Raw genomic sequence first — 27348 nt, forward strand, 5'->3', positions numbered from 1 at the left:
TCCTGCTAGAGGGGATGGGCCAAGCATTTGTGGTGCTGCTCTGCCTCACTATGGGCCTTACCATATGCCTCACCATCCACGCCTTCACAAGTTAGGAAATATTCAGCTCATAAACACAGTCATTGTGTTTATGAACACCTCCACCCCCCTTCAAGTTATGCCAGTGCAGTGAAGAAAGGTTGCCAGGCCCTACCAAGCTGCCGGCGGGGGGATCCAGGCTCTTCTCCGGGATCTTCTGGCACACACTAGAAGCACACACGCAGCTATGACATCACCTGGAAGTGACATCATTGTGTCGGGGATGTCAGAGGTGATGCTCTAGTTTTTGGCCAAAACAACTCTATTTTTTTCCCCTTCAAAACCATAGAGTTTGCCCAAAATCCAGTGATGCCATGTTTGCAGATTTCAAAGATTAATCCAAGAAGGGATATCAGATATGTAAACTCCAGATCATTTACAGTGCAATCTTAAATTTGTATACTCAGAAATAAATCCCATTGAGTTCAGGGGGAATTAGGGTTGCCAGCTGTTTGTTGGGAAATTCCTGGAGATTTGGGGGGGGGTGCCTCGGGACGGGAGGGTTTGGGAAGAGGAGGGATTTCAGAAAGGTGTGATGCCAGAGAGTCTGCCTTCCAAAGCAGCTGTTTTCTCCAGGAGGACTCATTCCTGTCGCCTGGAGATCAGTCAAAATCCCAGGAGATCTCCAGGCTACCACCTGGAGGTTGGCAACCCCAGCTGGGAACTGATCCCTAGCAAGTGTGTTTAGGATGGCAGCCTAAATTGACTGACTGGTTCTAAAAATGGTTTGAAGTGGTTGTTTCCGTTCTCATTTGAATATCAGTGTGTGTGTGAGTGAGAGAGAGAGTTGTACAGCATCTCATTTTGCAATTTCTGTTGTGCTTGAGCCTACATCACTGTCCTGTTAGTCTAAGCAGAATGGAGCAGATTGTTTATTTTGGTTCAGCTGTGCTTCAGGCTGTAACATCAGATGTAGCTCCTAGAGTGACAAATTCTAATTGCAGTGTCACAGATTAAACAAGGGCACAAAGGAGCCCTGCAAGCTTTTCCGCCTCATGGGAAGGAAAGGATGCTGTCGCTTTCTGTTTGCTGAAATTATTGTTGGTTGCACGACCCTGTATGTAAACAGTCAAAAACAGCCTGGCTTTCAATATTCAAAATAGCGACTTTTCAATCCTCAGGAATACGTTAGTTTTCCTCCCCAGGGTTAAGCCTCTATATCCTTTAGATTAAAATATCTTGAGTGTACTACACAGTTCAGCCTGATACACTGATTGTTCAGTACTGAAATTCTGATGATATTTTAATGTGATTCACATATTGAATTTAAATATTAATTCCTTCCGCTAACAACTAAAAGTTTAATAATCTTGTCATAAAATTTCAGAAAGGGAGAGTGTTTTTAATTGCACTGCTGCACGGCTCACCCTGTTGATGTTATCTGAAGGTGTTTTCTTTTCTTAAAACAGGAATGTCAGCCCTGACAATCACAGATAGGCTTTCTGCCTTTGAAATATCTATGCCTCAGTAAAGTGAATGACCTTTTACTATAAAAGGTGTCTGTATAAATAACTAGAGCAAACATGAAAAGAGGGATGCTTTAGTAAGTTGAAGGGAAAGGCTTAAAGGTCTGAGCAGCAGGTTTGAAAAACCCCTGGGTGAGATTCTATGTTGTGCCTCTCAGAAGCAACATAGCAGTATTCACTGTGAAGAAAAAGCTCTGTTGGCATTCAGCTAGTGGCTCCCCAAGGGTGGGCAGCCAGAACCTTCGGGGTGGGTCACTCATAGTGTGCTTAGCTGTAGTGTTCATAGATAAATGGATAGCTGCTCTTTGATCTGATTCTGATATTATTCAGTTTGAGGATGGATGGGGCATCTGTTTTGCCATTACTTCAGATTGGTCTTTCTGGCTACAGTTCTGGCATTGGTCTGTGCATTATTATATTACCCTTTGCATGTACTTACCCCCTTTTCAGGGCACAAACGTCACATACTGTTGGCACGGGTGTGGCACCAAACGTCATATCCTCTAAATACAAAATTAAACACACAGCAATTTTACCCCAGATACTATCATATAATTACTCAGAAATAGTAAGACATTTTCAGACTGAAAACAGCCACAACAACTGTTGGCAAGTATCGTGTCAGTGGAAAATAGAGTGGGGGGGGGGGTTGGACAGCTTGAGTCTTTCAGTTCCTGTGCGATTTTCCAGCCCTCCCTCCCCAGCTTCCTGTTCTGGATTTCATACATCTCCCCTTGCTGGCATGTGTGTCTCCTGGTTCTTGGAGGCTATCGTATCTGTGAGGGCATGGATTTGTGGCCTCAGTTAACATGCTGAACATCCAGCATTCATGCTGTTGATTTCATTATACAATGTAGGCCATATCTACATTGTTGTTCCTTGTAGCCTGCCTTTGCCAGCAAGGGCTGTATTATTTCCAAATGAAGCTTCAAAGAAATGAATGGGGAATCTTTTATATGGACTGTTTGCTAAGTGTCTGTCTTTTGGTCGTATCAGGAACATATAAGCCAAGATGTATTTTTATGTGGAGAATTTATGCTGTATCTGAAAACTTCCCTCCCTCCAGCTTTTTATTCAATTTTTTCAGGTTTAACAGCCCATAAGCCATACATCATGACCATCTTTTTTATTGCTGACAGAAACCTTGAAAAATTCATGCTGCATTGGGGGAATCTTGACTGGGATTAGCTGCATGGGTCAAGGGGTAAAGTTTGCATCATTGAAACAAAAACTGTGGAGTACACCTATCGACATTGATTGCTTTTTAACAAGGCGGCTTTCATTCAAAACCCAACCTCTCGTTCTTTACGTGAAAACAGTCAAGTCACAAATGCCTGTTTAAAAAAAATGAATCCTAGGTGAGGCAAACCACCCACCAGTCTCATCCTGACAGTCACCCTGCTTTTTAAAAAGCATCTAATTGCTTTTATTTGTGTTTCTATTGGATCATATTTTCCTCTCTTTGTTCCTGAATTCCTCTTTGTGCATTGGTTAGTACCTGTTGTCAAAGTTTTCTCTCTCACCCCAGTCCAGGGATGGGAGAGAAGGCAAGCATTCAGCAACAATTAAACAAACCCTAGGAGAATGTCTGTACACTCTCCAGGGTTTACCAGTAGTCTGCCACCAGGATCTCTTACACAAAAGGTCCCCACCAAAGATCAGGAGCAGAGACCCCAAACTCCTGCTTGATTTATAGGACTTACCAACTTTACCAGCTCTGTACCAGGGCTGCAAACAATTAATTAACACAGTGGTAGCCTCCTTAGGTGAATGGCTTAGACACAAGATTCAGTCTTAGAAATCAGGTTGCAACAGAGGAACAAGTCCAGATAATATTGATTATATATTATCTTTATTCAGTGCACAAGCATGCATATAACATGAGACTAGCAAAAGATAAGAAAACAAATGATATCTATAGCTTGTTCATCTCTAACTGCACAATAGAGGTATTCCATAGTTACCAGGCTTTTAGAGGTATCAGATGAAATAGTCCAAGGTCTCACCAGGGGATCTTGAAAAGGAACCCCATGGTACCAACAAGCAGCCAGTCCAAAGAACTCTTTGTCTCCAGAGAGGAACTCCTTTTTCCCATATGGATTATTGCAGTTATACCCCCCCTTCCATCACCACCAGGTATGGCCATTTACCCAGTAGTGAGAGAGTGGGCAGGCCATCTGCACAGGTGACAGAAATCACACAGTAGTGTTACCAGCTAAGGCCATCTGGCCCTGGCAGGAAGGATTTTAGAAAAGACTTTTTCTATACACCTGTATGCAAAGATTTCTGCAAGAAGAGTGGGGGAAAAAACAGACCATGGCATGGATGGATGTTCCACCAAACTACAAAGGGGTAGATGAGGCTATCTGACACTATAAACAGAAGCTTGGGCCACCTCTTTGCAAGTAAACAATCTGACACAGTGGAATGGATCCGGTGATCTGACAGCAAGAGGTGCTGAAGTTGTGGATCTTCCCCATTTTGCTGTGACCCAGCAGTCCTTGCCATCCCTAGCAAAGTTTATTCCTGGGGTTATGGAACTAATAGGAGGGGTAAGGGGATGAAATCACCTGTCCTGTCTCTTCTGTCAGTGGGGCTTTGCTGACTGAAGTTGTGGATCTTCCCCATTTTGCTATGTCCCAGCAGTCCTTGCCAGCCCTAGCAAAGTTTATTCTTGGGGTTATGGAACTAATAGGGAGGGGTAAGAGGATGAAATCACCTGTTCTGTCCCTTCTGTCAGTGGGGCTTTGCTGATGAACAAGGAACAAGGTGATGTTCTTGCTCACTCTTCACAGCAGCCCAATGACCCATGTGGCTATAATTCCATGTGAGACCTGCAACCCTAGGAATCAGCTTTCTCAGGGTCAGAAAAGGCTGCTGAGGGGAGTGGAGAAAGTAGGGAAGACCTGTTCTTATTGCACCAAATCCAATCTATTTGCCAACGACAGAGTTTATTATATATTTTGTTTATTTTAAGCATTTCTGTGCTGCCTTTCTACCCAACTAGGGTCCCCATGGAGGTGAACATTAAAACATTAAAACATTTTGAACAGCATTTACAATAAAGTATACATAAAATAATTCAAAAAACCCTGTAACTGGAGTCAGCCCCCACTGGTGGCCAGGGGGGATCTGGCAACTCTAAAATGGAAAAACACACATAGCAACCCAATAAGGGACCAGGGCCAATAACAGTTATTGGGGAATACAAACCAAAAAAGAGCTGGATCCAGGACCACCACAAGGCCATTAGCTCTGCAAGAGGAATATTTACCTGGTGCAAAGAGTAATCCATTCTAGAAATCAGCTAATGGTATTACTCGGTGCAAAGCAGCTGCAAATTACAATAAAATCCAGTTTGTTTATTTGAGGGAATGAAATTGGGTTCATATCCCTTAGAAAATAGTTTAGAAAGATTTTTTAAAGGTGATAATTACAAGCCATATTTTTTTTGCAAATCAAACTAGCAAGAAATATGCATGTCATCAATGTAAATATAATTAAGTGTAATGAACTGTTGTTGCACCTCATGCTCCAGAGATTTTAAAACAAATGTAAATGCCAAGAACCAAATATTTTATAATTTGAGATCAAGGAAATTTTCATTAAAATGAATGAATTAACATTTAAAAGGGACTGTAGTGTTTTAAGTCATCCTAAACCTGAAATAAATTGGGGTGTAACCCACCCAAAGTTAAGCACAAGACCTATTTATTTCAGTGAGTGAGATCTCCAAAATGAATATTTTTTTCCCAACTTAACAGATGGCTGGAGAGTAGGGATGTGAGCATTCAGATAGCAATCCCAGGGACCATGGGGAGGCAGAGACTTCTAAGGAAGTCACTTCTTGATTTGAAAAATGAAGTGATGTCATTGACACTCTAGGAATTTTAAAAACCTCTACGGTAAAACCACAGGGATCTTTTTAATTTCCAAGTGTCATGATGTTACTTTTTGTTCTGGTATTTGCCCTAGTTCTATTTCTGTTGTAACAGTCCTAGTATCTGAAGATACCAAACTTTGGATTGCATTACAAGACACCACGGTTCACCAAGCCTATTAATTATGGATGAATGGTATTGTCCTGATGTTTTAAACTGCTGGTCTGGCTGGCCACCCTACTGTACATTCTTTGAATGCGGCATTGGGAGTCTATAAGGAGAGAAACTGAATCGATAAGTGACATAAAATCCAAAAGGGTATTATGAGAGGAATTAATATTCTGTACCTTGTACTTGTGACAAAGATGGTAACAAGAAAAGAATGCTGTAAAATAATAATTCATTCTCATGACAATGATTGTAACTGGAATAGAAAACAATATTACACAAGCAGTTCTCGTTATCATCTTGTGGTGGTCCTTGCATGCTATTGTTTTGGTAGTTGGGGGTTGATTATATAAATTAACCTCCTGTGAGAAGATCAGCTGTTTCCTCATTGCAGGGCACTGTGTTGAGGAATAAATGTTTAGGGCTGTCTCCTTTCAGTTGTCTCTGCACATGAGATGCCTATGTGTCCATCATGTAGAGAAAGGGAATAACACTTGTCTATTCTGGAAAAGTGTGATAATGTCAATTATGTTGTTCTAAGCATCTAGAGAAGAGTTTTAAGATTAAAGAAAGGGCACTTTAATAGTTTCAATCCTTCCTGTCCAATCAGTCCCACAGTGTGTCCATCAGAGATTCTGAGTCAGCGATATGGAGTCTGTTTACTTCATTTATACCCCATCTTTCCCCCCCAAGATAGCTTACGTTACTTTCCTCTCCTCCATTTTATTCTCACAACAGCCCTGTGAGATAGGTTACCCTGAGAGTGTGTTGACTGGTCCAGGTCATCCAGCAAGCTTCCATGGATTTCGAACCTGGTTCTCCCAGATCCTAAGGTCGCGCACCCAACACAATTCGCCCCGCCATAGGCGTGAATGCTGGGCAGATTTAAAGAGCGCGATCAAACACGAACATCTGGGAAGCACCCCACAGCCATTGGCAACCCGTTTTGCTTCACCATAGAAGTGGAGTAAAAAGACACCGGGGAAAGTCCGGTAGAAAATGGGTCGCTATGGGCCACAGATGGACTTTCCCCTGTCTGATTGCTCCAGCGCGCTCTCATGGCGTCGGGATGGTCTGATCGGGCCATCCTGACTCCGTGCTCTTGTTTCCCCCCCCCCTTCTCAGTATACGCATCATTGCACACTCCATAGGGAGCCCTCAGTGCTGAGATGCAATTCATCGATTCCACATTTAAGTGAATCGGAAACAAATGGCAAAAAAACAACACCCGACTCACCTGCGGTTGCATCTGATTACACAGTGGCGGGCTACCCCCCGCAGCTTCAAAGGACTGTGTGATTGTGCAACTGCGGGTAAAATTCCTCCAGAGGGAATAGCCTCGCTTCCCCCTGGTTTATCTGGCTCGTGTGACCGCAACCCTAGTCTGACACTTTAACTGCTACACCACACTGGCACTACACCATGCTGTAGACTCCCCCAAAGCTCCTTGTCTTCCCCCATGTTTTTCAACACTTGTATCAGTCTGCTAAATCAGATCTTCCATAGCTTTGGGATTGGACCTCATTAATAGAAAAAGCCCTGCATGCCCCAGGGCCAGGCCATGATAGTGACCCATGAGCAAAGGAGGACAGAGCTCCTGCACTTTTTCTCTTAGTGCAAGATGGAATTTTTACAGTCACAGCTTGTCATCCAAGGGTGAGAAGCTACAACTGCTGACGTTCTCTCTCTTTGCCGTCTTCCTCTGCATATTGTCACCCTATTGCCCTGTATTTTGTAACTGTAGACACAAGAAAGAAAAGGGTAGGTCATATATAATTTTAGTTCAGTACTGGCTATAGTTCCATGCATTTCCTGAATGGCTGTGGATAAGTATGATAGCATTTTTTTTCCTTTGAAAAGAGCACTGCAAGCAAATATAGGTTACCTTACAGCAGTTTAGCCTTTTCAATTTATGATAATGTGTCAAGACAGTAAAAAAGCCAAACATGTTTTAAAAAATTATAAATACTATTTTAGAAGGATTACTGTATAACAATCTCAGAATAGGGTAGTTCACATGATGTCTGTTTTTATGGATTTAGGATGTGTTCCTTGGTTTGTTTACTCTGAAGTAGTCTCAGTACAGGATTATTTTGAAGTATATATTCTGATAGGGCTGCCAAATGCCCCCGGGGTGCAGAATTCCCCCCGGTTTCGAGCCCCGATTCCCGCTCCCGCGGAATCGGGGCCCGGGGAAACCCCACCCCCACGTCACCCGGAAGTGACATCGGACGCTGGGGGCCCGGCCAATTTCGATTTGGCAACCCTATATTCTGAGCATATTACCTCAGGACAGGAATGAAAAATAAAGGAACATCATATATATCATTTTGAATCTCCCTCTGCACAGAATTTGGATGTCATTTTGAACAATTAACTTTAGATTCCTGTGATATTTGAAATATCAGAATGGATTTGAACTTTTAGAAAGAGAAGATTGTAATTCTTCATAGAAGTGTAAAACTTCAGAATGCAGTTGGGAAATCACATTTCTGAATCATCTTCATAGTGAAAGCCCCCTGCATGTGGAAAGCTAGCACCTAAAGAGAAAGAAGTATAGCATAGTCTGCTTCTGTAACATGCTAGCTTTTCATGTGTGGAAATTTTCCTTGCTGCATTCTGAATTGCTTCAGGGTGCAAGGTCATGTGACCCCCCCCCTTCATGTTTGACCTGGATCTCAAAGATTTTCAGTAAAATAACTTCAGGCCCAAACCTACATCCCATAAGTAAGCAGTACAAAAATATTGCCCATTGTATCTATAAAATCTTCACAGACGGTTGAATCAAAGCTGCAGATTGGGGGGGGGGAGCTTTCTTTCTGTTTGGAGGAGAAGTTGGTAGGATTGGGCCTGACAATTCATTATCAGATGAGGACACCATGGTGGTAAATCCCATGTAGGGCAAAACCATGACTAAATATGAGGTGTCTTGTCCCCCAGGAACCATTAGGGGAGTCGTGACCAGGGCTCTAGTCGGGGGGGAGCTCTCAGGTACGGAGCTCCGGAAGAGAACCTCTAGGGGGCGGGGCGGTCACGTGGTGAAGCCCCGCCCCCTTCTTTACCCCGCCCTCTGCTTCGATCCTCATTCCGTTTGGGAATGAGGATGAAGCAGGAGGGTAAGTAGCCGGGCCTTCTGACACACTTCCGGTGATGTCAGGGGGTGTGGCCTTCTGTCACTTCCGGTGATGTCAGGGGGCGTGGCATATGCAAATAAGTTATGCTAATGAGTTATGCTAATGAGCTCCGGCAGCTCTTTTTCTACAACAAGACCCCTGGTCGTGACCATCTGGGGCTAGCACACCAGACGTCCAGGAGGCTCAGGAGCAGGAGACACCACCAGAACCCATAAAGGAACCCATAAAGGAGAGTTCCCTGTTGCCAGGGATCCCACAGTTGCCCCCAGGATAGGATTGCCAGGTCTAACCGTTCTGCTGGTGGGGGTGGTTGAACGTCCTCTCCAGGAGTTCTTTGCCGTATGCGCTTTGCACATGCACTGCAATGATATCACCCAGAAGTGATGTCATCGTGCTGCCAACATCATGTGGTGACACTCTAGTTTTTAGGCAAAATTCTATGGTTTGAACCCAAATTTACCATAAAGTTCTGCCCAAAAACTAGAGAATCGCTGCACAGTGTCGGCAGCGTGGTGATGTCACTGCCAGGTGACATCATTATGCAATGTTTCAAGGTATTTGTGGATGGTGAGGGGCCCACAAAAGTGGGGGAACCCCCACCCAGACCAGGAGGCTGGCAACCCTACCTCAGGACCCCAAGAACAGAGAAGATGGAAAGCCTAGGCAGAAGTACAGCTCAGATGGTGGAGTGAACATCTGGTTGCCCAAGGCCTCTCTGCTGACCATGATGTCATTGTGGCATCTGGCGTCCTAGATCCATTGGGAGGCTTTGCAGGATGCTGGATGAGATCCAGCTGTGAGTGCCTGTAGACTTTGGGCCACTACTATAGCTGCAGACATTCACTTCCATAAAGAGCTTCAGTCCAGCTTTGGCTGTTGTGGGTTCAACAGCTCTGATAGTGCCTGCTATCCTGGCTTTGATGGGGTCCCTGGCTAGACACAGGGGTTAGTTAAGTCATTCCCAGTGGTTGATTGCAGTCATAAAGCTGCAGATATCCATCCTGCTGTGTCTTCTATTGCAGCTTCATGTTTGGAATTCCCTTACCATTGTGTTTTTCCCCCTCTGCGCTGGTGTCATTTGAGTTTCCAACTATATGTGTACTATAAATCCATGTACTTAAACCCAGGTTTGCCCCAATCGTATAGAAAGTGATACATGGGTGTGTGGGTAGGGTTGCCAGCTCTGAGTTGGGAAATACCTGGAGATTTTAAGGGTGGAGTCTGAGGAGGGTGGGATTGGATGAGGGGAGGGACTTCACTGGGGTATAGTGCCATACAGTCCATCTTTCAAAAGCGGCCATTGTCTCCAGAAGAACTGATCTCTGTTGCCTGGAGATCAGTTGTAATCCCGGGAGATCTGCAGCCAAAACCTGGAGGTTGGCAACCCTGTGCATGGTTCTTAAGTGCAAATGAATGTCAGGTAAGGAGAGCTAAATATTCTCTTGTCTGTAGCTTGACTCTCTTACCTATTCCTAACTATCAGTTTCCTTGCAGCTAGGTGACTACAGGAAATCAACCTGATAGCTAAAACATCTAAAATTAATATTCAGGGCTCTACTGGTAGCAGGAGCTCCTTTGCATATTAGGCCACACACCCCCTAGTGTAGCCAATCCTCCAAGACCTTACAGAGCTCTTCTTACTGGGGCTACTGTAAGCTCTTGGAGGATTGGCTACACTAGGGGGTGTGTGGCCTAATATGCAAAGGAGCTCCTGCTACCAGTAGAGCCCTGTAATATTTATTTATTTTGTATCTTGGGGTATTTTTCTACTCCACATATACTTCTCTATGAGGTGAGTTACATATTTTCCATGATGTCTGTATCTCTCCGGAGGACTTAGAAATGGTTCCCTGGATCACTGTTTGCTTAATAAACTCACTTTTGTTTGTTGTTGCTTTACTGCATGGATGGGGTTATTTTGTAAAGGTGCTTTTTTGTTTTCTTTTTGGACACTGTTGACTACTTGTACAGGTAGCAATGTCCTAAGGGGGCAAAGTTGTCGAATCACTTCTGCCAAAAAAAAGTACAGCTGGAGGAACAAATTCACCCTGGTGGTATCTTTGAGGTTAAGGTACTGTCTGAAAACTTAGATTACCCAGGTTCTTAGCCCAGAAGTTAGAACAGTGCAGAAGAATATGCCCCACGTGAGTAGAATGCCTGTATTAATCATGAATTGACTTCAACTAGCTCCCACACATCTTGAAATGGAGGGAGGTTTTTTTCCAGGCCACTGGTATACATAATCTAAGCAGCACTTCTTCTCTAAATAAAGCACTGTTGCTTGGTGGCCATGGATGTGAGGACCAAAAGGAAGATGTGGGAGCTAAAGCCCTGCTCCCTTTTCCATTGGCGGGGTGGGAAGAAGGGGATTAGGGCCAGGGCTATTTTTGGGCAGGAACGCACAGGAACGGAGTTCCGGCTGGCTAGCAAGTTGGCCACACCCAGCAGGAACTCATTAGCATAATAGGCCACACCCAACAGCAGAAACTCATTAGGATTGGCTACATTAGGGGTGTGTGGCCTAACATGCAAAGGAGTTCCTGCTACAAAAAAGCCCTGGGTTTTGACAACAAATAAGGTAAACAGAATAACAAGCAAAAGGTGGGTGTGGCTGGATAACCACACTTCTGGTAACAAACCACAGTTCTGGTAACAAACAAGGTAAACAGAATAACAAGCAAAAGGTGGGTGTGGCTGGATAACCACACTTCTGGTAACATGGGGGTGCAGCCTAATGTGCTAATGAGCTGTGCTGTCAGTGGTGTGGCCTAATATACTAATGAGTTCCTGCTGTTGGGTGTGGCCTATTATGCTAATGAGTTCCTGCTGGGCTTTTTCTACAAAAAGAGCCCTGATTAATTTAGGGCTATTAACTAGGGTTGCAAGCACGAAGCTGGCCACCAGTGTGGGACTCACCAGATAGGGAGGCTTACCGGTGATGTAAGGATGTTGCCGGCGATGCGCTGGTGTCACTCCGTATGTGCCCAGAACTTGTGTCAGTACATCAACAGGAATAATCTAGCCTTTGGGCAAAACGCTATAGAGTTTTGCTGAAATGCTACAATTTTGCTGGTGATACACTGATGAAAATTCTAGATGCACAAGGATGAACATCAGTGTGTCAAGATGCTGCCTGTTCCCACCGTTTCCCCACTTATTTTTCTGCCACCACTGAGCAGAGGTAAGCAGAGATGGGAAGCACCTACTGTTGGTGGGGGATCCCCACCACTTGGGTCCTGGTTGGGGTACAGCAAGATGGGAGTTGGTTGTCTGTCATCCACTTCATTCATTGAAGATACTGGTAAGATGCAAAATATGAATATACTATTCTTATATAGAAAGACAGTGTGTGTGTGTGTGTGGGGGGGGTCAGAAGTTCCAGATCCTAGCACTTTAGCAGGAGGGGGTAGAGTGGAAGGGAAAGGCACAAAAGTTCACGTTTGTGAGCAGAGTTTGACTAGCAAATTGTAGGATTCAATCCACGGAGTTGTTCCATGAGGGAGGTACTGAAAAGTTCACTTGACAGCCACCTCTGAGGTTGTTCCTTCATAATGAGGAAATTGTGATGAAGAGATGAAGCAGGAAATGGGTCTATGTAAAATGGTAGCCGTGGGTATCATAAGTGTAATGAAACCGAGATATGAACTTTGGCTGTCATTATCCTCCTAGCTCTGCTTCTCTATGGAAAGCATGGGAGAGTGAGCCCTCCATTTAATTCTCCCAAATAGGGTTTGACAGTACTAAATGCAATGACAGGGTTATGGGAGTGAACTTAACTTGTTTGTTTCTCCAAAGTTTGCTTATATTTGTTCATTTTCAAATCTATTTCCAGTGGTGTTTCTCATTTTGGAATATGCTTAGTAACCTCCTGTGGATGTTAACAGATAAAATTGTTTTGGACCAGTATAGAGATCCATCCAAAATTGAAAATGATTTTATGGTGCTTATTTGGAAGGCTTTTGAAGCTAGAGGAAGATTTCTAAAACCAATAAAAATACGTTAATGGGAGGCTCATGGGTATTTTATAATAAATACAGCCCTCTTGGGCGAACGATGAACAGCAGTGCATTTATTTATTTATTCCACAGAAACAAGCTCTATGTGCCTATTTCTGCCTCATTGTACGTAATCCATGACAGTCAGGCATATAGACATGTCCCTCTTTTTATTGTTATTTGGTTAAGGTATTTGATAGAGAGGTGAGAAAAATCCAATTGTCACCTACAAATGACCCCGGGGATTTACACAGGTCCAACCACTATTTTTTCTTTCTTTACAAATATCTGCAGGCTTTAGGTGCATCAGAAGTGTTTCAAAATGGTGATGTCAGCTTTCTTATTTTAAATGAAAAGACTGAGATGTGGCATTCTGTTTAACCTTAGATTGCTTGGTCATTTCCACCCTTAGAACTGAAGACTAAGGACTAATGGATCAAAAGAGCTAGTCCAAGGTTTTCCTAAAAAGGAAGTGAAAGATGTATCTTTCAATCCTGTATTGTGTCTGCAAATAATTCCTTATGCTAAAAAGTGTCTTACATTCCTGGCCACTAAACTGACTCTCAATACATTAATAACACCTGTCACAAGATTTTGAGATATACTCAAACAATTTATTTCCCAGTGGGGCTCTTATCTAAACAAGATCAGTCTTCATATCTTTCTCCATTTAGGCAGGATTCTGTAGCAGCACATCTGACTAGTATTATCAGTGCTTTGCTGTTTCTCAGCTGGAGGAGGTGTGGGTGGGAGAATGTGCAGAATAAATAATACTTTCCATCACAGTGTCCAGCCTGGTAAAGTGTGGAGCGCTTGTAGGTTAAATTGTGACTCTCCATTTTGTTTGCCAAGGTAAAGTGGTAGCTCTGTGCTTCCAGGAAACAGTGAACAGCTAGAAGTGATGACTTTTGGATTTTGCAGTCCTAAGTGGGTCTACTCAGAATCCTACTCAAGTCTACTCAGTGTGACCTATTCACAGGAAAGAGTTTTTAGGATTGCACTGTAACAGTGCTAGGCAGAACCAAGATTGCTGACAGCCACCATGGGCTAGGGATGCCAAGTGGTCTTACCTTGTCCGGCGGGGGAGCCTCGCTGGGCTCCGAGAGCTCCTCGTCGACGCGTGCATGCGCACACAAAGCGCACGCGCGCCACCAGCACATCACAGGAAGTGACGTGCTACATTGCTCACGTTGGGGGCATGGCCCAGATCGTCGGGGGGGAAACCCAACGTGAGCAACGTAGCACGCCACTTACGGTGACGTGCTGGTGGCGCGCACACGCCCACCTCTGGTGACGCAGCTTCAGGGGGCGGAGTTCCCCCTGGGGCCTGATTCCGCCACGGCAGAAATCGGGCCTCCAAAGCGGGGGTTTCCCCGCCCCCCTGCCCCCACTTGACAGCCCTACCATGGGCCCCTAGACACACACACACACACACACCCCTCTATCCTAAAGGCTTGATGGCTGGGCAGGTCCACCATGACAAGAGATTGAGGAAGTCATCTGCTGATAACGTTCTTACGAAACAAGATTTTATCACTTTTAGCCAACTGTCAGTAAAGAGAAAATGTGAAGTGAATTGATGATGAAAGTTTTGAAGCATTTTTTTAAAAAATAATGAGTGTGAGAAATGTAATGGAACCCCTGTGTGACACAATTGCCCACAAGCATTTATATGGCTCTCCTGGTTCTTTGGGAAGTAAGCATAACTATGGTTGGCTGAGATCTGCTGAGCATGTTCTTCCTGCTGCCTATCTCTTTTCAGACATAATTTTTGTTATATTCAGAACAGCAAGTGGTCAACTAATAAGGATTAGTAATGGGGAGGTTTTATTTAATTCGGCTTCTAAGCTGCTTTATTCATCAAAATCTCTTAAAACACTGAGATTATCTTTTAATGCTACCAACATACTACCTTGACGTGTGCAGCACAGAAGGCTTTAACTGCATATTTTGAAAGAAGATTATGTATTCATATATAGTATGTGCATTAATCAGAATATCCGTTACATATGTCATTTGTATTCCTCCTACAGTCAAAGAGTTGTTTCTTTTCTCTTCAGCCTAGCATTTTGAGATTAGATAGAAGATTTTAAATAATTTGCAAAGGCTCAAGTGGAAGATTTTAAAACATTTCTTTAAGGACTTGCAGATGTTATTAGGGTAATCATTGGTAATAGGAACTGGGTAGCCCATATAAAGGTATTAGTATTTTTGAATAACACAAGTTGAAACTTTACAATTTGCAAGGAATCCTACATTAAATCTCTTGTGTTAATGAACTGTATATTTGCTTTACAATTGATGACTGTCAAATGGCAGCTCTAAAGAATGTGTGCAAGTTTGAATACAGGGGCTTCCCTAGTGTGGGAAAGCCTTATGATTAGAATGGGGAACTCTCAGGTGTGTATAAAACCTTTGTCTCTGCAGAAGAGAACTGGAATCCTACTGAAATAAGTGGGGTTTCAAATGTAATAAGGATCTTAGTTTAGGCACTGATATACAAGTAGTTTATACTTGGGCCCAATTTTTGAATGGCTGATAAGTCTCATGAAAAGAAGGAAGAAAAATCCACAATGGCATTTCTCAGAATATTGGCTATTTACTTTATGACAGTGACAACATTATGACACATTCGCTCTATGCGGGGCTTCCCTTGAGGTTGATCCAGAAAATGCAACTGGTGCAGAATGCAGCTGCAAGTGTTCTGATGGGAAGAGTGCATTCCCTCTTCTGCCCTGACCTCTGCCCACTCCGCCTTACTTTCATTCCAGCCCTAATCCTTAGTGACATCCTGCCTGCATAGTATTCTTGCATAGTTGTTGATCATATGCCTTAGAAACAGGCTTCAGATAGGGATGTTTGAACACCTGCCAGCTAGCTGTTAAGTTTTGATCTCCTCCTGGGAACTTTTGCTCTGTATCCAGCAAAGATTTTTAGGTTGGGGGATGAGGACCTGACTCCTCGACTATAGGGATGTTTGAACACCTGCCAGCTAGCAGTTTTGATCTCCTCCTGGGAATGTTTGCTCTGCATCCAGCAAAGATTTTTAGGTTGGGGGACCTGACTCCTCGACTATCAGCTGAAGGCTGGGTTTTACTCATCTCCCATCCTGTAAACTCTGCTGCCTTCCGCACTTGCTGAAATGTAGCAAATATAACTGGGGGGATCAGAAGCCCAGTCCATCTCCCTTGTCTTCTCCCCATCCCAAACTGTTGGCTTTGACTACAGTGGAAAGAAGAGAAATGAGGATTTTCTCCTCTCTCCTTTGCAGTGGGGAGCTTAGAAGCGTTACTTTTGTCCCTGCCCAACTGGGGGTGGTGGTGGACTTTTCCTCCTCTCCCTTTTTCAACTTCACTATGTATTTTGCTGTATAGGGCCAGAACCACCCCAGCTAATCCCCCAATCAGTTATGAGTTAACTTCTGACCATCAGACAGCTGCAGGCTTGTTCAGCAATCATTCAGGTTGCTTGATGTGGTCCAAACATATCCCTGATAGGTTCACAGCCTGATTGCCGGTGTTGAACAACGTAAGTTCGAGAGTCAAACAGGTTCACTGGAAATTCAGAGCATCCCTAACCTTGGAATTTAAGCTGCTCAGGCAGATACTGTGGCATCCCATGTCTGAAACACTGTGTATGAAACAAACCGTATAGCATTCGTTTATATGAAACCATAGTGGCATACAAACTAAAGGCAACCTGCATCTCCATTGTTCATTTTTCCCCCCAGGAGTCCCGTATTGGTATTTCAGTGCATACATCGCCATGTCATTTGCCTGGACTGCTTTCATTTATACTGTGTGACTATGCTGAATGATCGCCAGTTTGTCCATGATCCTGTCCTTGGCTACTCCCTGCCTTGTGTGGGTAAGTCATTTAGCATTAGCTTTCATATTACTGGGCTCAAAATGGGAAAAGAAATTACAGGCTTAAAAACAAATATCTTTCTGTCACTCGTTTCAGATGAATTCATGGAATTATGATTTGTCTTAGCATTGGCTTCTTTTGATGAACTGTCAATTGGTTTTGGGAAAAAGCCTTCCAGCTCTGTGCCGCCTGTGCAGCATTAGGACTTGGTACTAAAGGGCATTTCTGTTACAAGCATATGCATACATTTTTTCACATTAGTATTTCATCAACATCGAGTGTTAAATGATGATAGCTATAAACTGCAGGCAGGAGGGGGGGGAAGAATGACCTCCACATCTCTTCTCTAGAGTCAAATAAGTTGTTAACTTCGTTGGCCTATCTTCCAGTACTAATAGGAAAAGTACTGTAACAGGAATTTCAAATAGCTTCCCTGCCTGGCACGGTTATCTCTGCTAATTACCACTGTGTTGAGTGCAGTGCTGATCACCCAAAGAGTCTGTAATGTTGGTATCCTTTCTGTGAGAATTAAAAAATGGGTTAGATGCAGCAAAGATCGGATTCGTTCTGAAAAGGAGGAATTGATCTTTACAAAAATTTTGTAGGTAACTTTATAAAACAGCTTTGTAGGATTTCCTACCTTCCTGTCTAATTTCAGAGTTGTAGGCAATAGCATACGATATCCTTTTTGCTATAAAACAGGACAAGAGTCCAAGTAAATAGGGTCTGTCAGGAGCTGCGACATGGGATTATGGGGCGGGGTGCAGTAGGCACAAAGGCATGGCACCTCTTCCATGGAAAACCTGGACGTGACATCACATTGGTAATTTCTAGAGGAACGCGACATCACTTATGGGATTTTCATCATGCCGTCATGCAAATGGCAATTTTTAAATTAAATTTTCTCTTGCTAGCTAATGTAGAGAAAGCAGGAAGAGGGGGCCCAGTGGGCAATTCTACGAGTAAATAATGGGCTTCTTGTACGTTGTTCAGCTGTGTGCTACAGTCGCTTTGCATCAGAACCTGTTTCTTAAAGACCTTTGTTTATATCCACTATCTTTTGGATTGTTTCAAGTTTAGTCAGTGACCACAGCTAAGCTCCAAGCCGGAGCCTGTTTTACCCAGGACCAGTTCTGCAGTGAGGCTGAGGCAGTAGCCTTGGAGTTCGGGGGAATGGCAATCTCCTGTCCTCGCCAGCTCCTCTGCCTCTTCCACTCAGCAACTCAACTACTTTATGTATTTATTTGAAACATTTATATGCAACCTTTCCACCCAAATAGAGTCCCAAGGAGGTGAACATCAAAACATTAAAATAGCATTTAAAATGAAAATATTTAACAATTCAATAAAAAACATATAGACATGCAAACACAATGCAACCAGGGATGAGGACCAATGTGAATTACTGGGGGTAGGCCAAAGGGGGGGGGAGTCTTCACCCACTGCCAGAAGACGACGACAGGGGGAAGCAGGTGAATCTCCCTGGGAAAGGAGTTCCAAAGTTTCAACACTAAGACCGAGAAGGCCCTTGTCTCTGGTTGTCACATGCCTAGTCTAAGATGGCAAGGGCACGCAAAGTAGGGCCTCTGAAGACTGCAGGAGATGGCACAGTTCATATGGGAGAAGGTGATCCTTCAGATATGCTGACCACAAGCCATATAGGGCTTTAAAGGTCAGTACCAGCACTTTGAATTGGGCCTGGAAGTAAATTGGGAGCCACTGTATATGGAGCAAGACTAAAGAGATATGGTCGCTACAATGCACTCCAGTCAACATCCTGGCTACAGCATTCTGCACCAATTGTAGCTTCTATCATAATTATGTTCCAACTAAAGCTACTTTGCCTCAGCCAGTTTGTTGCTTACACCCAGGAGTCAGAACAGTGAATTCTCTTACCTTCCTGGTCCCCCAGACCTCTTAAAGTACACAGGAAATTCCAGTCGGAAACTACATTGAAAGTGGATTATTCAGTGTGTGTGATTGCAGCCCATAGCAAACCACATATGCTCAGTAGGAATTCCTGAACTCTTGTGAGATTCCTTTCTCTTGTGAGAAGTTCATCCACCATCTTGGATGCTTAGGGGCAGGGGTAATTTCCTGCAGGAGCGCACAGGAGCTGAGCTCCGGCAGTAAAGAGCCCAGGGGGCGGGCACATGCAACAAGCCCCACCCCCTGCTCCCAGCAGCTCTCAGTCAGAGCAAGAAGCAGCCAGGTAAATTGCAGAGCTCCCCCTGGCCCCCTGGTCCAAAACAGTCCAGTGGCACCTTTAAGACCAGGTTTTATTCAGGTACAAGCTCTCCCTCCTCTGTGAGGACAGATCTGCACGCCCCCCCCCCCAATAGCTAGCAATCCAAAACAGTCCAGTAGAGCCTGAGCGGTGGGTGTTGCCTTCTGACACACTTCCAGTGATGTCAGGGGGTGTGGCGTATGCAAATAAGGTATGCTAATGAGTTGTGCTAATGAGCTCCTGCACCTCTTTTTCTATGAAATGACCCCTGCTTAGGGGAGTGAGAAAGGCAGAAGAATCAAACTGTTCCAAATAAGGGGGGGGGCAGAAGCATCAGGAGACTCTATTAGTTGTGTTCTTAATAGCTCACCTTAGATAGCAGGTTAGGAGACAGCATTAAGAGAAAGAAAATTGTTACTTACATTGTTATTGTTATATTTTTATCACCATGATGTGAGTAGTGTCCTTTGGCCCTTTGGCCTCAAATAGGTGGCACTATTTGTTGAGCTCCTACAAGCCCACCTTAGGTAGTGTGGGGAAAAGTATTAAAGGAAATTATTACTTATGTAGTTATTGTTATGTTCAAGGTCAGATAAGCTATGAGGAAACACCAAAATATAATGGACCAGAAACCACTATGTTTGCATGATTTGGGGGCTCATTTGGAAATTTCCATGAAATAAAAAGGACTTGAATATGTTCAAGTCAATGTGTTTATGGTTAAAATAGCAGCCATTTTTATCCACTGATCCATTTTGCCTAGTATTTTAGTAGACTTGTGGTTTTAGATGACAGAGTTAAGAATTCATGTATTTAATTTACTGGCACACTCTGGAAAATTACTCCAGCAATCAAGGTGTCTCTTGTGTTCTCATTATCTTTTGGTTCTCATGGTGTTCTCACTGTCTATTTACCACCTGCTCAGGGGAAACCTGTATGCACACAGAGTGTCTCTTTTCACTGATTTTTTTAAAAAAAATCAGGACAGCCTTGGAAGGCTGTGATTGAGAGCATGAGAGGGTCAGAGGAGTGGCTGCTTTATCCTTGCCCCACCAGCTGTTTATCTGCAAAAGATCACACCTTCCCAAGTTGCTCAGCCATCTGGAGGGGAAGTAATACAGTGACCTTATATCTCTTCCTTTGTGAGGAGAAAACTAGCTAGGGAGGGAGATATTTTTGTGGGAAAATAACAAACACATACTCAAATTTAGAATCCAGTGGCACCTTTAAGACCAACAAAGGTTTATTCAAGGTATGAGCTTTCGTGTCCACGCACACTTCCTCAGATACATTAGAATGGCAGGCAAGGTTCAAACTTATAGCCAGAGAATGAACAGCAAATTAACATGCGACATGATGATGATCAGGATATGCAAAGTGACACTAAATAACAAGTTAAGGTTATAGGGTCAACAGTTGTAAGGCAATAAATGCGTCAAACTAGCAGATAAATGTCTAAAGGTGTCTTTTCTACTTGTGGGAAGTAACTGGTAATCTTCATTCTCTCCTGTCAGGCAGGGAGGGCACTTATACTACCTCCCCCTCCAAAAAATGCTGTTATGTCAGCAGACATCCTGATATCCCTTCCGTACATTCAGTGTTCTAATATACTATTCTGAAAAAGAAATACACTACAATATATTTAAAAACAGAGAATTTATAGTCCTTGTAGAGAATACATATGTGAGGACTGAATGATTTAGCATATGTAATGAGATTAAAAAAACCCAATATCCCTGTTGAGTTCTGGGGAGGGTTTTGTTCCAAGTGTTGCAATAACTTGTAATTTAGAAATTTCCCTTTCCATTCTGTTCCTGAAGTTCCTTTGTAATAAAAAAGCTACTTTGAGGGCACCCATTGAATGTCCTGGAAGGTTGTTTTCCTACACGTTTCTCAATCTTGTGATTCCTGATGTCAGATTTGTGTCAATTTATCCTCTGGCACAGGGTTTGTCCTGTTGGTCCTATGTAGAGAACTGAAGGGCATTGTTGACACTTAATGGCATATATAATGTTAGAAGATGAACAAGTGAATGAACCTCTGATGCTGTAGTTGATGTTGTTAGGTCCAGTGATTGTGTTGTCCAGGTGTCTGTGACAGCAAAGTTGGCACCTGGGTTTATTGCAAGTTCCGGTCCCAATGTCCATGTCCAAATGAGATGTTGCATTATTGTAGGTGAGTGGTTGTTTGAGACAGGGGGGCTGTCTGTATGCAAGAAAAGGTTTGCCTCCCAGTACTTGTGAAAGAGAACTGTCATTATCCAGTAGAGGTTGTAAGTCACTGATGATGTGTTGAACTGTTTTAAGCTGGGAGCTGTATGTGACCACTAGTGGTGTTCTATTATTTTCTCTTTTGAGCCTGTCTTCTAATACGTTTTCTCTGGGTATCATTCTGGCTTTGTTAATCTGTTCCTGACTTCATCAGGTGGATACTTTAGTTCCAAAAAGGTGTGTTGTAGATCCCTCAGGTGTGAATCTCTGTCTGTAGGGTTGGAGCATATGCAGCTGTAGTGTAGAGCCTGGCTGTATACAATTGATTGTTTGGTATGTTTAGGATGGTAGCTGGAGGCATGTAGGTATGTATGTCGGTCAGTAGGTTTCTGGTATAAGGTGGTGTCTATGTGTCCATTGTGTACTTTTACAGTAGTGTCCAGAAAATGTATTTCTTGCATGGATTGATTGTCAGGTTGATGGTGGGGTGAAAATCGTTGAATGCCTGGTGGAATGTGTCCAGGGCTTCTTTACCATGTGTCCAGACAATAAAACTGTGATCAATGAACTGCAGGCATAAAAGAGGTGTGAGTGGGTAGGAGTTTAGGAAGCGTTGTTCCAAGTCAGCCATAAAGGTTAGCATATTGTGGGGCTATGTGGGTGCCCATGGCTATACCATTGATTTGGAGGAACAGGTCATCACCAAATCTGAAGTAGTTATGAGTGGGAACAAAATGGCACAGTTTGGTGGCAAAGTCAGCTGTGTTGTCAGAAATCATGTTCCTTATGGCTTGTCACTCCACTGCCACTATGCTGCTTCTGACTGCAGCTTTTCAAACTGGCAGGCAAAACGTTAATCAGCTGTTTCCCCATCCTTCCTTTTCGACTCCCAGTTGTAGGCTTTCAAGGCCATTCATTTCAAGGCCATGAGTGCAGTTGACTCTGTGCAGTTTACACCATGGGCCAACCTGACTACCCTCATGGAATCCCATGTTAAAGCATGTCCTTATCTCTCATTAGAATTTTTTGAAAAACCCTTTCTTAACATTGTGAAGCACTACTATGAATACCAAAGACAGATGCTGCAGTATTTGTTGTGCATTAATAGAGTGTCTTATGATTCATGTCTGGTAATTACAACAAAAGAGAATTCAACCTGAAAACTTGAAGAACTCCTTGGAATTGGTCTCCAGCAATTATGCAGTGTACTTCACTGTGGCATAAACATGGGGAAAGTATATATTTGAGTTAATGAAGGAACATTTGGGAATGATCATCCTTTCTCTAGTCATGAGAGAAAGTTATACTTTTATTGTTAATGATAATAACAAATAACTGTGTGTTCTCAGCAAAGGAACTAAGTCAGTTGCTAGAAGAAGAGAAGACGAGATTGGATTTATACCCCGCCCCAGGGCTTTTTTTGTAGAAAAAGCCCAGCAGGAACTCATTAGCATATTAGGCCACAGCCCTGACAGCACAGCTCATTAGCATATTAGGCCACACACCCAAGTTCCCAGAAGTGTGGTAATCCAGCCACACCCACCTTTTGCTTCTTATTCTGTTGACCTTGTTTGTGGTCAAAACCCAGGGCTTTTTTTGTAGCAAGAACTCCTTTGCATGTTAGGCTTAACCACTACACCAAACTAAACTAGCATGTTGTTGAGTGTTATTATTTACTTAGTATATAGTTATTTTAAAAATGTAAAAATTCATGATTTTTCCTACTGCTGGGCGTGGCCAACTTGGGAGCCAGCCAGAACTCTGTTCCTGTGCGTTCCTGCCTAAAAATAGCCCTGCCCTGCCCTTCACTACCCAAAGGAGTCTCAAAGTGGCTTACAAACTCCTTTCCCTTCCCCTCCCCACAACAGACCCCCTGTGAGGTAGGTGAGGCTGAGAGAGCTCTGACAGAAACTGCTATTTTTCAAGAACAGCTGTGCCAGAACTATGGCTTGCTCAAGGTCATCCAGCAGGTGCGAGTGGGGAATCAAACCCGGTTCTCCCAGATTAGAGTTCGTGCACTTAACCACTACACCAAACTAAACTAGCATAAGTTGTTGAGTGTTATTATTTACTTAGTAGATAGTTATTTAAAAAATGTAAAAATTCAAGATGTGTTCAAGACTGTTCTTTTAGTTTTTCATTTTAGTGAGTTAAAATAGTAAATAACAATGGATAGAGTGCCAAAAGGACAGATTGTTTGGCCTAAATATATGTTAAAGTGAGATGTTAATCGTCAGTTAATAGTTACGATCTTATTTCTGAGACTCAGGTGATGGTGACTGGGCGGGGATCACGTGTCTTTATCCATGTCTCATGGCTGGATTCTAAGAGCCCTCAGCAGAGCAAAGCTGGCCACAATAAAAAAAAAACACCTTCCTCAGTTTCTCTTTCTCTGAATATCTCAGTAACATCCACCTAAAAGGGCTGGGGCACACTGAGGTGGTTTGGGCAGAGAAAAATTTAGTTCCATGTGCAAATCCACTGAAATCGCAGATCCTTGCCTCCTTGTGTGAGCAGAAATATTTTTTCCACTGAGGCAAGGGTCAGTTTGGATCCAATCCATTGTTCTGCATGCATTTATTGACATGTTCTGAAAAGAAATGGGGTTACTTTTTCCCCAGTGAAGCCACTTACTTATTGGTTCCCCTGGAATTAATCCTTAGCACATTGTTTGAGGATGGATCCTCTCCATTCTTTTGCACATACATGGGTTCTGAAGCCTTCCAGATAGAGGAGAAGGTTTAGCTTTCCCATTAACTTTATTTACTTTGCTTAAATGTGCAGCATTGTTCATTCTGGACTGTGTGTGTATATATTTAGAAATTTAGATAATATAATGATCATATGCTGCAGTTTCCATTAACATTTGACTCTACTTCTCATTTTATCAAGGGAATGTATAGGCAGGCCCGTAGCTAACATGGGGCCCACGGGGCCCGGCCCCCTTGTGTTTCTTCTGGGCCCCCTCCCTCTGGGGCTGCCCCCAAAGTGCTCCAACTTACCACCTGCACTGTACTTCCATTTAATTAGCTGGCGGGCCCCCCCAAGGCCCCCTCCCAAAGAATTCCCTAGCTACGGGGCTGAGTATAGGCATTGCAGTAGTTTTAGTATGGCTTTTACTAGATTGAGCTAGAGGTCAAATCTGTACATATATCATACTAAAAGAAAAATAAGAAACAAGATTTACTCCACTGGATTGCATCTCACTAAGAATGATGTGCCATTATAGATGCACAGTAATTTGAGCATGAAATTTGCAATGAAAATGTATTTCACAACAGTAGCATTTTTTAGACAGTTCTGTATCTGTACAGCCTAAGATCAGGTCCAGCTGCCATTTGTCAGGCTATTTCAGTTTTATATGTGTGTATTGGTCTTCCTCAACATTACAAATCCTGGCCATCCATATCCCTGTTACCTGCCTGTTCTCTCTCCCAGTTTGTCATCCCTCTCAGACTTTTTCTCTTTGGCATCTCTCCTTCTTTTGGCTCTTCTGCCTGCCCTTCTGTTCACTAGAATCTGAACAACCCAGTCAATGGAAGCTTAGGACCATCTACCTTGCGTGATACCGTTACAGGACCTAATAACATCAGCTGCACCATCCAGAGCTCATGCACTTGCACATCGTCACTTTCATATATGCCACCATGTCCCAACAATCCCCTTCTACTGTCTATATTGGACAAATGTGTCTCTGCATGGGAGACTCAGTAAATGCAAATCAAACATAAGAAATCACAATATTCAGAAATCAGTAGGGGGGCATTTTAATCTCCCCAGAAATACTGTTACTGACCTAGGAAAAAAATCTGTAAGGTTCAAGTGGACTTTTGCTTTATTTTGCTACTACAAATTGACATGGCTGCCCCTTTGCATTCACTGTTTATGGTGTCAGGGCAGCTCAGCTAATCATTACCTGAAGCCTGAATACTGCCCTGACATCCCTTATTTGCTACAATTTTATGGATTGTTGTGTGACTGGTCGATATGGAAGAACTTAGCAAAGAGTGCTCTCTCGTGATAGACGATCTACAAAATACTACCCAATATAGGATCTTTAGATTTTAAAATGCAGTATTTCTGTAATTTATGGGAGGATGGAGTGTACAACCAATTGGGAATCCACAATGACTTGCGTGAGGAAAAGGTTGCTTCATTTCCCCCTGTATCACCCGTTCCATACTATTTCCTCTTTCTCTCCTTCTTGAAGCCCCCATATCCATGTCTCTTTCCTTCTTTCCTTCTCTCCTTCCCACTCACCAACCAGTCTTTTTAATCTGCCTCTCCCAGTTTTCAGCTGTATTTATTATTTATTTACTTCATTTATACCCAATCCTTCTCCATAATGGAGACCCAAAACAGCTTGCATCATTCTCCTCCATTTTATGCTCACAAAAACCCTGTGAAGGAGATTAGATGAGAGAGAAAATGACTTGACCAAGGTCACCCAGCAAACTTCCATGGCAGAGTAGGGATCTGAACTGTGAGTCATCCAGATCCTAGTCTGACACTTTAACCTCAATGCCACACTAGTTCTCAGCTTTCCCTCCATCTGGCAGCCTCTCCCTGTGAAAAGTCTACCCAAATTGCCAAAGTTGTTTAATTGGTGGCAAGTCTCTTAGGTGAGTTGTGTGGTAGCCACTGCCAGTGCTGGACAAGTCATACAAGTTGTGTGGAGGATGTTGCAGGGCCAAGTGAGTTGCATGACATCAAGTCACAGTTCCCAAGAGTCCTCATTCAGAGGTCAAAGCAGCCCTGAAAAGGGACCTGCCCCCTTCCCCTAACTTTTATTTACAGAAACCATCATTTGAAGAGTGACAATACTGTTATGGTCGCCTAGCAACAGTCACGGAAGGACATACATTTCTTAAAGCTACAGGTGATGATGCTATTATTGGGGGATTACTCCCCAATTTTTATTTTTTTTAAAAAGATTTCAGATGGTTCTGCAAACCTCAGGCTTTTTCAGGTTTGTAGAAAGATCTGGCTGATGTGTTCAAGGCTCCAATCTCTGAATTTAAGTAACCATAAATTTGACCACAAGGAGAAGTAGTTATATTGATAATGTCCTTTCATTCCATTTCAGAATAGGTAGCAGCATGTGCTTGAATAGCAATCCTTTTCTTAATAACTTATCAAATTGTTGTACAGCAGCACTGTGGTTCAGACCTATTATTCCTGTTGACACTAGCGGTAGACAAAGATGCCTTTTTGTTGATTCAAAATGGTTTCAGTCCGCCCATTTTCATTGCTACTGTTGATGAATCATTTGCTTCTTTAACACATTTTTTAAAAACAAAATGTGTACAATACATAGGTTCATTGTGGTTGTCAGCAGTGTTCCCTCTAAGCTGCGTTAGTGTGAGCTAGCTCACAGTTTTTTTAGCCTCCGGCTCACACATTTTTGTCTCAGGTCAGGAAGGATGGCTCCAGAGCAAATGAATTTATGCAGTAGCCAAATCGCTCATGCGCAACTTTAATGCCAGTAGCTCGCGTTGTAGAATTTTTTGCTCACAAGACTCCACAGCTTAGAGGGACCATTGGTTGTCAGGCTTCTTCTTTGATGCTCCAGATGGCAAGCTCATGGGCTTAAATTGCAGAACGGCAAATATTACTTGAAAATAATTAGGAGAGAGTTCCTTACTGCTTCACCAGTTTTCTGAGTGGGCCTTATTTTGCTTTGGAAGTCTTCAGACGAAGGGTGGATGGAAGCCACATGCTGGTGATGTTTGAGCTTCAGATTTCCTGCAGTGAGCAAAGGGTGGATGGCCCTTAAGGTCCCTTCCAACTATATGCTTTTTATGATTGTTATATACGTATTGGTTATATGTTAATACCCAAATAGCATTCATTGTATACAATATATAGGAACCCTTTGGTACAAGGAAACAGAAAATGGTCTTAAAATAAGCTTATTATTCAGTTTGCGGCAGGGAGAAACAAAATCAACACTAGGATATTCTGACTGAACCAGCAAGCTTTTGAAACTTGATACCATCTCTAGCTGATATTGAGAGTTTTCAAGTAGAAGCTGGTTGTATATATTAGCTATTAAATTTAAAGAAAACCCCTACAAAAAGATCCTATTTTGCCCTTGTTTAAAGGTAACAAAAGCGTATCTCGCCTCTCTGTGTGGTATCTTGTACTAATGAGGCTTTATGCACAGAAATTTCTGTGAGTGCTGACCTCTAAATATCTTTGAAATAATTAATAAGGTGCTTCGAGGGAGAGGTTTGCATATGCATGAAAGCACATTTACAGTTATTTAGCTACTAGGAAGGGTACTGAAATTTCACCTCAGAAACACACAGTGTGGAAAATT

General features: G+C 43.0%; 1 protein-coding gene across 1 annotated transcript in view; it reads left to right on the plus strand.

The window, feature by feature from the left end:
- LOC107118842 (E3 ubiquitin-protein ligase parkin-like) overlaps positions 1-16589 on the plus strand; it is a gene marked incomplete at its 3' end in the record, with an annotated part of 451727 nt that extends 435138 nt beyond the window's left edge. The window contains exon 6 of the mRNA XM_015421222.1: positions 16453-16589. Coding sequence (XP_015276708.1) covers positions 16453-16589 — 137 coding nt within the window. The remainder of the gene's footprint in view (positions 1-16452) is intronic.
- Between the last annotated feature and the right edge of the window lie 10759 nt (positions 16590-27348).

The sequence above is a fragment of the Gekko japonicus genome, unplaced genomic scaffold (assembly GCF_001447785.1).
Source record: "Gekko japonicus isolate JY-2015 unplaced genomic scaffold, Gekko_japonicus_V1.1 scaffold286, whole genome shotgun sequence".
NCBI lineage: Eukaryota > Metazoa > Chordata > Lepidosauria > Squamata > Gekkonidae > Gekko > Gekko japonicus.